General features: G+C 38.4%; 1 protein-coding gene across 6 annotated transcripts in view; it reads right to left on the reverse strand.

Annotated features, from left to right (window-relative positions):
- BICD1 (BICD cargo adaptor 1) overlaps positions 1-13,471 on the reverse strand; it is a 209,869-nt gene that overhangs the window by 117,433 nt on the left and 78,965 nt on the right. For all 6 annotated transcript variants that reach the window (XR_004683335.1, XR_004683334.1, XR_004683336.1 and 3 more), the window contains exon 2: positions 3,564-3,776. Coding sequence is in view for 3 of the 6 variants with exons in the window: in XM_035027951.1 (XP_034883842.1) it covers positions 3,564-3,776 (213 nt within the window). In the remaining 3 variants the exon portion in view is untranslated. The remainder of the gene's footprint in view (positions 1-3,563; positions 3,777-13,471) is intronic.

Consider the following 13,471-nt stretch of genomic DNA (forward strand, 5'->3'; position numbering starts at 1 on the left):
TTTTTTTTTCAAGGGGCTTCTGGGTGGCTCAGTCGGTTGAGCGTCTGCCTTTGGCTCAGGTTATGATCCCAGGGTCCTAGGATCGAGCCCCACATCGGGGTCCCCACTCAGTGGGAAGCCTGCTTCTCTCTCTCTCCCTCTACTGCTCCCCCTGCTTGTGTGCTTGCTTGCGTTCCCTCTCTCTCTCTCTGTCAAATAAACGAATTTTTTTTCAAGATTTTATTTATTTAGTTTAGAGAAAGAGAGAGAGAGACCACGTGTATGTGCATGAGTGGGGGTGGGGTAGAGGGAGAGAAAGAATCCCAAGCAGACTCCATGCTGAGTGTGGAGCTGGATGCGAGGCTTGATCCCACAACCAGGAGATCATGACCTGAGCTGAAACAAAGAGTCGGACATTTAACCAACTGGGCCACCCAAGTGCCCCAAGAAAAAAGATTTTTTGTAACTATGTAAGGTGATGGACAATAACTAGACTTATTGTGGTGATCATTTCACAATATAAATATCAAATCATTATACCGTATACCTGAAACTAATATAATGTTATATGTCAATTATACCTCAATCAAAAAGTCTGTATCAACATTCCAAGAAATACAATTCATTACTTTCCTCCTTTTACAAATGTACTCAGCTCTAAATGCTAATAATTTTACTAGGTACATTAAAACATGAAGCCTGGATGAAAACCAGCAGGCCTCCAGGTGTAGTAATACCAATAGCTTCCAGCCCAGCAAAAAGAACACCAACAAATATATTACCACTTAGAAGCCCAGGAACCTGACAACCTGGCTTTTTTTTTTCTTTTAGTTACCCGATAAACCTGAATGAATACACTCAGAGGCTAGACTGCTTTATGTATATATTAGATTTAAAAAATACATGAATTTGGATGAAGCAAGTCATTCTCTTACTGCAAATCAACTATTGAAAATGTATAGAGGGCGCCTGGGTGGCTCAGTTGGTTAAGCGACTGCCTTCGGCTCAGGTCATCATGATCCTGGAGTCCCGGGATCGAGTCCCGCATCGGGCTCCCTGCTCGGCGGGGAGTCTGCTTCTCCCTCATCCTCCCCCATCTCATGCTCTCTCTCTCTGTCTCATTCTCTCTCTCAAATAAATAAATAAAATCTTAAAAAAAAAATTATAAAAAAAAGAAAATGTATAGAAATAGAGGATTATAACCCAGTGATTCATTCAGCAATTCCCCCAACTGTGAGCCTTATGATAACTCCCTTCCCTAACTTTGGGCCAGCCAAAAAGTTTAAATTAGTGATTCTTAAAGAACGGAATCCAGAGGAGCACCCACAGTATCACCTGCTGTGAACTTGTGAGAAATGCAAATTCTTGAGCTCCAACTAGACCTCCAGAATCAGAATTCCTGGGGGTGGGGTCCAGGGGTCGTGTTTTGATGCATTCTCTAGGTGACTCTGATGCTCACTAAAATTGGAGAACTGATCTGAAATGAATGGCTCCTCAAAATCTTTTTTTTCTTTGCTGCCTCAGTTCATTCCTAACTTAAATCCTCACTACTGCTGGTGATCCTAAATCTACTCACTGTAGAGTAGAAAATGTAGAAAATGCACTCAAGCATGGTCTACGTTGTGAGGATGCTTCGTCAGTCACCTCTCTAATGCCTCAACAGAGAAACATCTGTGGATTCTCTGCCCTTCCCCAACCCTGACTGTTCAATGCTCAGTTGTAGCTGCTGAGCACAGTGGGCATGTGTAGCTTCCAGAGGATCCATCCAACTGGCAATCAAGACTGTTTGACTCATTGGCTGCAGCTATTCTCCACAAACCACCTGTGTGTGTGTCCACAGCCCTCGTGTTGCCTGGCCTTTTCAGCCCCTCTGCCAACTTGCCATGTGAATCTGCTGCTCATGGCTGTTGAGGCTGCCCTCTGTGGGTCTTCGGGCTTGATCCAGGATGGAAGCCTGGGACACTACATGATCTTGGGTCCACTTCCATAGTGGATGTCTGTCTCATAGGGAAGCCTGGGGCTGAAAGGGTGAATGGCAATTCCTTAGGAGGAGCAGGGTCTGAGACTACAAAGGGTAAGCAAGTGACGGCCCACACCCAACACTTACAGATGCATCAAATAAAGAACTAGAGAGGAGCTTTGTTTTTAACAATCACTTGCATTGGAGGGAAATGAGGCAGGGTATCCCAAAAACTGTTGCATGTTCTTCTCAGCACCCAGCACTAACTTCCACTTGGTTGGCTCCTTCTTGGTCTCTAAAAGTCATACTGCTGTATTTGAGCATGTCCAAAGAGAATGAGCTAGGTAAAGCAGAAACCCTACTGTCAATATGCAATTAGTTCATTATAATATGGATATGTGTAAATGTAAATTATTGATTAAATTCTAATAAATTTAGGACAGTTTACTGTATTTGTAATATGTATTTGTAATATGTCACTAATTTCAAGAGAAAAATATCAGTGGATTATTTCTCTTTATTTCACAATCTTAATGATTTTTTTCATCTTTCCTTTTTGTATTACTAAAACGCTCAATTAATAAGCCACTTGGTTCGTCAATCTCCACTGCACTGCTGTAAGGATTAGAGGACATCTGCACCTCTTCTATAGTTTTCTTATCAAAAAATTGAGTGAAGTTTCCAAAAATGCTCTTAAAAGGGTTTGGTAGATGAAGCTATTCCCAGTTATCGCCCCTCCAGTAAAGAATGACTCTGCCAGGAGGGGAAGAATGAAGGGGGGAAATCGGAGGGGGAGATGAACCATGAGAGACTATGGACTCTGAGAAACAAACTGAGAGTTCTAGAGGGGAGGGGGGTGGGGGGATGGGTTAGCTTGGTGATGGGTATTAAAGAGGGCACGTTCTGCATGGAGCACTGGGTGTTATACGCCAAGAATGAGTCATGGAACACTACATCAAAAACTAATGATGTAATGTATGGTGATTAACATAACATAATAATAAAAAAAAGGGATCTTAAAAAAAAAAAAAGAATGACTCTGCCACTCTGAAAATGATCTGGCACGTGATGCTGAAGAAAGAGTGAGTCCAGGGACTGAGGAGGCTCTCAGACCTAATTCACACCAGCTGTAATCTGCTGCCTTCTCTAAAACCAGAAAAATAGTTATGGCTCTGCATGGCCAGACTCTATGACCCCACAGACACTCCCCTGGGGTCTCATTCCCTAGTGGGAAGGGTCCTGAGCTAACACTACTGTCATTTTGAATTGGTGCCAACATAGAGCATCATGGCCAACTGTTCTTCTCCACCTTGTATTAAAATAGGTAAAAGGAAGAGGAAGTGCTACGGTCACTATATTTCTTTAAACCTTTGCAGAAATAGCAAGGCCAATTCCCAACTACTCCATAAGTAGACTTTAATTCTTAACACACAATAAGAGAAAAGCTCATTTCAGAACAAGCTGTCATTTCACTAAACAAGAAAAATCGTTAGCATCAATATTGTGTGCTTCTTGTTTAAGACAGCTCCTCTGATCAAAGAAAAAGTTTTATTCCTCTCTCCTAGAAAGAATTTTAACTTATTGCTTGCTCACACAAATCTCTCACAGGGAGTTTGCTGTTTACCTCCTTCAGATCCTGCACAACGGCTGTGAGCCTCTCATTTTCTGCCTGAACGTTGGTGACCACAGCCCGGCTCTGTTTCAGTTCGTTCTGCATCTCCAAGATCTTCCCCAGATAGTAAGCTTCCTTTGATGCAGACTCCTGCAGAAGCGTTTCCTCCCGAGTCTCTCCATCCTCAGCAACCTTCCGGTGGATGGAGAAGGACTGCCCAAAGGCCTGCAAAGTAGTTGGGGAAAAAAAAAAAAAAAGAGTGTCCGATGAAATGTACCATAGCACTATTTAAACAGACTTGGGGAAATGTTTTGTTTTGTATTTTAGAGAAGCAAAACAACACATTTTATGCAACAATCTAACTGCTCTCACTGATACTTGAAATAATTCAAATTCAATTGAAAAGGGGAAAGAGAATTTTTAAATATCTTGCTAAAGATACATATAATGAGTTAAGGAAAACTTGAAAAATACTGCTTGTTTTATGTTACTATTTTCTTAAACCAATCCTATTAAGAAATAGACAGTTCAGTGCTAATGAGGTAATCAAAATTCACATTCTCACTTTCATTCTTGAAAAAAAATCCCAAAAACATTTTTCAAGGAAGAAAATAATGGTTTCATTAGCTTTCTGATACACTAGTGGTAAGAACACACCAATTATGAACAGCACCCTGAAGAGAGAAAATCCCCAAATGGCATTCAAATTGCTCAATACTACAAAAACAACAACAACAACAACAACAACAAAAAACCAACATTGAAATGTAGTCACTGTATAAGAAAATTTGTGTGTATCTACATATTTGTGCAAAAAAGAAATACAGAATAAACCAGAAACTAATGAAGTTGGTAAGCCACAGGGGATGAGTGGGAATGAGGCAGAGGGGTGGGGTAGAATGCAATACAAGGGATAAGGGATACTTTCAGGAGCATGCCTTTTCATACAGTCCTGACTCTCAGAACTATAGTAATGTTTCACATACCTCCCAAATAAATAATAACAAAAACCAACCTCTGGGTGTCAGGGGACCCCATGTGGAACACAAACAGTAACAAATGTTCCTAGCTGTACACAAATGAACAACTTAACCACACTAAAGGGGATGGAGAAGAAAAGATCTGGCCTGAGTAATTTGGGAAATCAGTATTTTTGTTATATGCCAAAGACAAAAAGAACTGTACCCAAATCCTATAGTCGAGTTAGTAAATTCTCACAGGGATTATAGGATCACAATTCTAAAAACTTCTTTATATGTATACTAGGGTTGAACGAATAGGTAACTATATTACCAATCATGAATGCCAGGTCTCTCACTATTGGAGAAAGTTACAAGTAAGGAAAGGGAGAATTCTAGAAGGAAACTAGTGGTACTGAGTTATAATTAGAAGCATCAGGATGGGGGTGCCTGGGTGGCTCAGTCATTAAGCGTCTGCCTTCAGCTCAGGTCATGACCCCAGGTCCTGGGATCGAGCCCCGCATTGGGCTCCCTGCTCCGCAGGAAGCCTGTTTCTCCCTCTCCCACTCCCCCTGCTTGTGTTCCCTCTCTTGCTGTGTCTCTCTCTGTCAAATAAATAAATAAAACCTTAAAAAAAAAAAAAAAAGAAGCATCAGGATTAACTTTCAGTCTTTAATAGGTAAATATTCATAGACAGATGGAGAGAGACATTTCCATATGTGCATATCCATGCATGTATTTCCCAGCTCTGCCCACTGAGAGGCCCAGAAGCAAGAACATCTCAGTAGCAATGAGCATACCTGCACCCGGATTTTGTTATCAATCTCCAATTAAAAGGACTAGGGTTCTTTGGAGAAATGATCCATTCTTGAGCTAAAGCAAAATGAATTTCATACATCTTGTGGTGCAAAGAGTAAATAACAAAATGCTTTCAAAAAATAATAGGGATTTGTCAAAGGACAGAAGAGCCTGTCAGAAGGGGCTGCCAATGGCCAAATCTGGGATAATTTGGGCAATAAAATAAATAACTGTAGTAATGAATTATAATCAATAGAATAATATAGTCATGAGTCCACATTGATACAATAACTGAATAAATGAGGGAAGGAATAGCTCTTCCTTATAGTAGAATTCTAATTAATAAATGTAGTAGGGATAGGAATGATGGAAATAAAATATATCAGAATTTAGCAAACACCAAGTAATAATTGTTGCAGGTAAAAATTATCAATGGAATATAAAATTAATAGGCCAAAAGTATGATGAGAAATGGGATATTTGCATAGTCTTAATACTTATTAGGAGGAGACAGCATGATTTAATGATCATGCTGTCTCCTCTTCAAATTTCACTCAGAGGGGGCACCTGGGTGGCTCAGTCATTGGGTGTCTGCCTTCAGCTCAGGTCATGATCCCAGGGTCCTGGGATCGAGCCCCGCATCAGGCTCCCTGCTCTGCGGGAAGCCTGCTTCTCCCTCTCCCACTCCCCCTGCTTGTGTTCCCTCTCTCACTGTGTGTGTCTCTCTCTCTATCAAGTAAATAAATAAAGTCTTTAAAAAAAAAATTTCACTCATAGAACAGAAATTTAGAAAAATAATAACCTGCAAACCTGTGTCTCAATAAACTATCTTAGAATCTCTATATGGATCAAAATCTAAAGATGATTCCTAAGCATCAACTGAGAAAGAAACATTCCAGTATGAATGGATGGATGGATGTTCATCTGTACAGAGTAGAACACTCTTGGCATTTGGCTTGTTAAGTCTTTGAACAGAAAGAAGTTCTTATTTGAGTAGCCAAATTTCTATATGTAGTAATAAGCATATAGACTCATGAACAGATGAAAAAGTATCTCAGGGGTGATGTTTACTTTGCTTTTCCATCAGTAATGGTCAGATTCTGTGAGGTCAATTCTGAATTCATTACCCATTAGATAGCCTTTGGAGGGGAGAGATCTGGCAGCACATTTCCCCACAGTGACTGCTGAAGTCTTCACCAGCCCTCACCCTAGCAAAAGAATCCTGACTATACAGTTAGGCATTAATAAAATTTACAATTAGCATGAATTGTGCATCAAGCAACTCAGCTAGCTTCCTTTTTACAACCTACTTTTCCACTTCTTTGTAACAGAAAACTGCCACAGGGTCATTTTCTTTACTCTGCCTGAGTAAAATCCATAGACTTAGGCACTCAGAATATGGCTCTTATATTATCCTCAGCACATAGGCGATGGTCTCTTGGTAGCTAAAACAACCTCTGAAGTCTTAACAGCAAGTGAATTTGCCTTTCCACCTCTGACATAAAGTTTTAAAAACTGTACTCTGGATCCAGCACCAAAGGAAATAAAAATTTTCAGATAAATACATGGAATAGATTTTCAAAAAAGAATCAAGAATGGAAATTGCAAATATAAACATTTTGATGACTCTATATTTACTGCAGCTCAGAAACCTTAACTGAACATATGGGTTTCCAAAGTTAGTCATTATTTTTATGAAGAACCTGGCCGTTCATTGGACCTGACTGAAAACCAATGAAAGTATGCAAGGTTATCCAAGGACATTAACCATGGTATTTTTCACTTGTAATAGAAAAATAATATCAACGCTGCACAGGCTACAGATGCGCCAAGATGTGTATTGGCAAAGCCACTGAGTACTAACACTACTCAGAAAATATCTGCATTTTAGAAAGGGAGAGTAAAGGAGAAAACACTCCTACTCTGCCTAATTCCTAATTGTCAGTAAGTGGAATGGGACAGGACGCCAACTGACATCTATCATTTGGCTAATTGTTAAAGTGGATTGACCAGACCTGTCAGGCTCTGCCAGGGAGCTTCTTCTCCATCACTATTCCAAGTATGTCCTGAAAAAGCTGGGCCCAAGAGAAGACAAACAATCTTTTTCAAGGCCACTGAAGCTGTATCCTTGGCAGAAATCACAAAACTAGCTTCAATGTCTATTTATAGGCAAACCTAGGGTAGTCATGCTTCTAGTTATATTTTGTTCAGACAGCAAATTCCTTTTAGGTACTGCAATCATTTCATGCATAATTTTCATTTGAAATTAATTCAAGTAAACTGACATTTCTATACAATTTTGGAACATATTATGATTTAATTGCACAATATTACCTTCATAGAGTCCATTGCAATGTATTGCAGTTGCTTTCAATTACATACTAATGTACATAACCCAATGTAGTTATATAGTAAGTTCTTTCCTTTCTCATTCTACTCACATGACTTCTTAATCCAAAGAAGACTGATATTTTTTACATTCATGTTCAGGACAATATATTAGCTGTTAAGTGGAGTTTTCATACCTATTATCCTTCCTAATATGAATGATTAAAGAAATAAAAGTTTGGCTAGTATATTTAATAACATCACATTATGTTAAAAATATGTGTCCTTGGTTACAGAATTTTCATTCTTTCATCTTAAAAACTGTAGCAGGACAGTGTGCTAAGTCACCCAAGGACATTAGACAAAATAGTTTTTATTTGAAATACTAAAATTTATTTGTTTGTTCATTCACTCAACAAGTATTTACAGAGAACTGTAATAGGTGCTGGTTAAGGCACTGAAGATCTGCTATGTTCTAGAAAAAAAGATCTCTGCTAGTGGGAGCATACATTCCAGTGGAACATAAATAAATCAATAAGTATGTGGCATAATGTTGCAAAGTTCTAGAAAGAAAATGAAAGCCAGGGTAAAAGCATAGAATAGCACTGCCTACTAGAACTTTCTGCAAAGATGTATCTGTGTTGTCCACTAACCACTAACCACGGGTGACTATTGAGCTCTTAAATTGTGGCTAGTGTGACCAAAGAACTGAATTTTTAAATTTTATGTAATTTCATGAATTTTAATTGTCACATTTGGCTAATGACTACCATGTTGGACAGTGCATGGATAGAGAGTAAGGCAGGCGCTGAGAGAGGAAGCCCTATTTAGACAGGAACTTCAGGGAAGGGGGTAACCTTTGAGCAGACCTGAACAAAGGAAGAAGTGAGCCAGAAGCTGGCCTTTCCCCAAAGCAGCAAGCCTAAATTTAAGTGTTACTAAGCAAGAATTACTGCACTGCCATGTGACCTCTTTGAAGACCATTGGCGGCATGGTGGCATCTTCTTTAAGTCTCTGACACAGCACTTTAAGACCTGAGTGAGCCAGGGATTACTGAGACATGATTTAACTTGTAAGAAGAAAAGGGTTGGCAACTAGCCTGTCACTGTAACCCATCTTCCCCAATGAACTACTTTACCTTCTTTGAACATACAATAAAAACTATTTGACCAATTATATGTCTCTGTTGCCTCAGCTGGCCAGGAAATTCAGCATTAAATGCTCTACAGCAATTAGCTAAAGTATCTTAAGTTTCTGGTATAACTCTCCTGTTTTCTCTATACTGTTTTGAGTTTTTGTTGCTTTTATCCCTATGGTATTGGTTTCTTTTATTTTAATCTACTTCAAATATTTTTGGAGTAGAAAGGATATGAGTTATAATCCCACCAAATGGTTTAAATAATGTTGAATAACCATTCCTTTGAAATTTAAGCCTTAAAGAAAGTCCATGTTGAAGAATGGAGTTTGAGAGTTTAAGAGAACTGAGTTCTATTAAGGATTCATTCTCATTCTGTGGAAAATAATGGGTCCAAAGGATTTCATAAAGTGTGCACACATACGCACACACACAGGAATAAGTGAGCTAAACTTGTTAGAACTGAGAAACATTTCCCAAACCACTTACTCCAGCAGCAAAATGTCTTAGAGGGTATGATCCAATTAAAAAAGAAAGGATCATTGAAGGTGAGACAACCCAAAAATACCCAGCTGGGAGAAATTGGTTTCCATGACTCATGGCTCAAGTTATTAGGAGTCATCGGGTATCCTTGACAGAATCAAGCCTGATCCTTGAAAGGGCACGTACTCATAAGAGGCAAAAGAGGTCAAGGGTGTGAGCTCCTAAGCTGGACCAACTCTGCCACTTACTAACTGCAGAACACTGAGCAAGTTACCTAACATTTTGTACCTCAGTTTACTCATCTCACAGTGTTGTTGTGAGGCTTAAAAGAGAAAATCTATGTTATCACTTGGATCAGTTCTTGGTACAAATACAGTAAGTGCTCAAAAATTATTGGCTATTATTAGGAGAAAGAAAATGTGCTTTGGAATCAAACACATTTGGGTTTAAATTTGCCTCTTCTGAAATCTCTGGCAATGTTTTGTAATTCTATGTCTCAGTCATCTCGTACAAAACGAGAAGAACAGCATCTTCCTTAAAAGTAAAACCAGAATAGCCCTAAAAAGTAAGGATATCAGAGAAGAGAGATAAAATCCACAAGGGGTGCCTGGGTGGCTCAGTTGGTTAAGCATCTGCCTTTGGCTCAGGTCATGATCGCAGGATCCTGGGATGGAGCCCCATGTATGGCTCCCTCTCCTCCATGCTCATGCGCTCTCTCGCTATCTCTGTCTCTCTCTCTCAAATAAATAAATAAAATCTTTAATAAAAAAAATCCACCACAAAATGCATTGCACACAGTAGATGCTTACTCAGTACCAGTCCTCAGCGTCTCTCACCTGCCCTTTGGAATTCTCAGATCTGACACTGGCGGGCTGTTGTTTCCTCTGGTGTGAAGGTCCTCTGAGCTCGCGCATGACTCAAGAGGCAGTTCGCCTCTCTATGGACTGCAGCTCTCTGTGCATTTCTGAAACACTAAACCTCTTACCAGAAGTTCTGATATAACCCTTTTGTTTTTATTAAGCCATTAAAAATGTAAAAAGGCAAACAAATTTGTCAAGTCCTAGGCTCTAAGGTTTATTTTAGCAAAGAATTCAGTTTTATCTTCTTTCAGTGAGAATTTTCAACTCTTCCTTAACTTTCCCCATCTTTTCTGATTTTTAACCTAAGTCCTACCCGATTATAAATCCCATCCATCTGGGAAACACAGGATAGTTATGACAACTTGGGTTATTGCCCCTGATTTTTCCAAGTGTAATACCTAACAGTTTATTCAAATATACATTTACTTAAAGCCTAGATTTTTTTTTTTTTGGTATCCTTGCTGCTTTGTAATTAGCACCTTCTGTCTTGCTGAAAAAACCCCCTTTCAAACTATTCTGAGATTTTTCTAAATTTTGTTGTATACTGAATATACACAAAGAAAATTTATAACAAAATATAAGCAAAAAAAATCAAAATTAATTTCTGTAGTTTAAGAAAAAGACCATGACCCACTAGCATCAAAAGCTTCCGTTTGCCCTTCCTTTGTCCTATCTCCCTCATTGCACCCCAATACCTCCCCAAGTAAACGCTATCCTAAATTTTGTATTTACCATTTTCTTGCTTTTTTTTGTAGTTTACCATATACATATGTATTTGTAAACAATATACTGTTCAATATTGTTTGTTTTTAAAGTCTTAAAATGGAATCATTCCATACACACTCTTTTGCAATTTGCTTTTTTAACTCAACTTCACATTCCTACAATGTATCCGTTTTGCTTGGTATAGCTGTAACTCATCTTTTTTCATTGCTATAGTCTACTAAATAAATATATACCTCATTTTAATAATCCATTCTCTTGACAATGGATAATTGGATTGCTTCTAGTTCTTTGATGTTATAAACAATGTAACTCTGAATATTCTTGTGCCTATCTCCTAGGCCAGTCCTTCTCAAAATACATGTGGTGAGTAACAGTTTTATTTCCAATCTCTAGTGGACTAACGCTTTTATAAAATATAATAAAAATAAATTACTTTAAGCATACTCCTACCATATGACCTAACTGTTCCACTTGTATTTATTTACCCAAATAAATGAAAGCATGTGTCCACATAGAGATTTGTATGTAAATGTTTATAGCAACTTTATCTGTAATAGCCAAAAACTAGAAACAACTCAAATGTCCACCAATAGGTGAATGGATAAACAAATGTGGTATAGCCATACAATGGAACATTACTCAGCAAAGAAAAGGAATGAACCACTGACACATGCAATGACATGCAAAATAATTATTCTGAGTACAAGAAGCCAGACAAAACCAGAGTGCATACTGTAAGATTCCATTTATATGACATTGTAGAGAATGTAAGCCAATCAATAGGAAGCAGGTGAGGGTTGCTCTGAGTTGGGGTGGGGGTTGTTGAGGAAGGGGTGTGTAGGGGCAAAAGGGAGGGATTACCAAGGGGCATGAAAATATTTTAAGGACTGATGGATATGTTCATTATCTTGGTTGTGGTAATGATTTAATAAGTGTATGCATATGCCAAAACTGAACAAACTGTTCACTTTAAATATGTGCAGCTTGTTGTATGTCAATTATACCTTAATAAAGCTGTACAAATATAAATCACCAGAAAAATGTGAGACGAAAAATACAAAATATAAGCCTCAATTATTTTTTAAGACTTTTTTTAAGAGCAGTTTTAGGTACACAGCAAAACTGAGAGGAAGGTTATGGAGATTTCCCATTATTCCTTGCTCCCACATATGTATAGCCTTCCCCAGCAGAGAGGTACATTTGTTACAATCACTGAACCTACACTGATACATCATTATCATTCAAAGTCCATAGTTTACATTAGGATTCACTCTTGATATACTTTGTGTAGATTTGGAAAAATGTATAATTTGGAAAAATGTATAATGACTTATATCCACCTTTATAGTATCAAACAATTTACTACTCTAAAAATTCTCTGTGCCTTGCCTATTCATCCCTCCTCCTCGCTAGCCCCTGGCAACCATGGATCTTTTCACCATCTCCATAGTTTTGCCACCAAGAGTGCCATATAGTTGGAATCATACAGAATATATTTAGCCTTCTCAGATTGCTTCTTCCATTTAGTAATATGCATGTAAGTATCCTCCATGTCTTTTCATGGTTTGATAGCTCATTTCCTTTTAGCACTGAATAATATTTCATTGTTTGGATGTACCACTTTTTATTTATCCATTCATCTGCTGAAGGACATCTTTGTTGCTTTCAAGTTTTGGCAACTATGAACAAAGATGCTGTAAATATCCATGTGCAGGTTTTTTGTGGGTATGTTTTCATATCCATATTCCTTTGGGTAGATATCTTAAGGAGCATAATTGCTAGATCATATAGCAAGAGTATGTTTAGTTTTATAGGAAACCACCAAACTGTCTTCCAAAGTAGCTGTACCATTTTGCATTTCCACCAGCAATGCATGGGAGTTCACGTTGCTCCATATCCTCACCAGTATTCACTCAAGCAATTTTTTAAACTTTAAATTTAATAGACAAAACTATATTTCAATAAATTTAACCAGAACAAACATAGCATAGGAGAAAAAAAGGATTACAAAAGGATTATAAAAAGTGTACCATTATTCACTGTAAGTGTTATTAATATAAACTATATTTATCTTGGTACAGACCTGTAGGAAATAATTTGCAAACCAGTGCTGGTTCCCAGATACACACACTTTGTATAGCATTATCCTAAGTCACAAGTGCAAAAGTTTCTCTCTAATGGTTCTCAGCCCTAGTGGCCCATTAAAATCACCTGGAAAGCTTTTGAAAAACACACACACACAGACCCCATCTCCAAATATTCTGAGTTAACTGATTTGGGACAGAGATTCCTAAACATTCTTGGTTTAAGGTACATCTGGCGTCTCAATAATGTTTTCATAGCACCAGAGGACAAAAGAAATACTGAACAATTCCTTTTACTAAATAAGTGTTTATGGGGCGCCTGGGTGGCTCAGCTGGTTAAGCGACAGCCTTTGCTTATGTTAATCCTAACATAAACTATGGACTTTGAATGATAATGATGTATCAGTGTAGGTTCAGTGATTGTAACAAATGTACCTCTCTGGTGGGGAAGGCTATGCATATGTAAAATATCCCATGGTCTTCTGTGAGTTTGCAGTGGTGCCTCTGGGCACTTAGGCACACAAGGTCTGGGGTATCCACAGGTCTG

Source organism: Mirounga leonina, unplaced genomic scaffold, assembly GCF_011800145.1.
Source record: "Mirounga leonina isolate KUSES-001 unplaced genomic scaffold, KU_Mleo_1.0 Mir_201, whole genome shotgun sequence".
Taxonomy (NCBI): Eukaryota; Metazoa; Chordata; class Mammalia; order Carnivora; family Phocidae; genus Mirounga; species Mirounga leonina.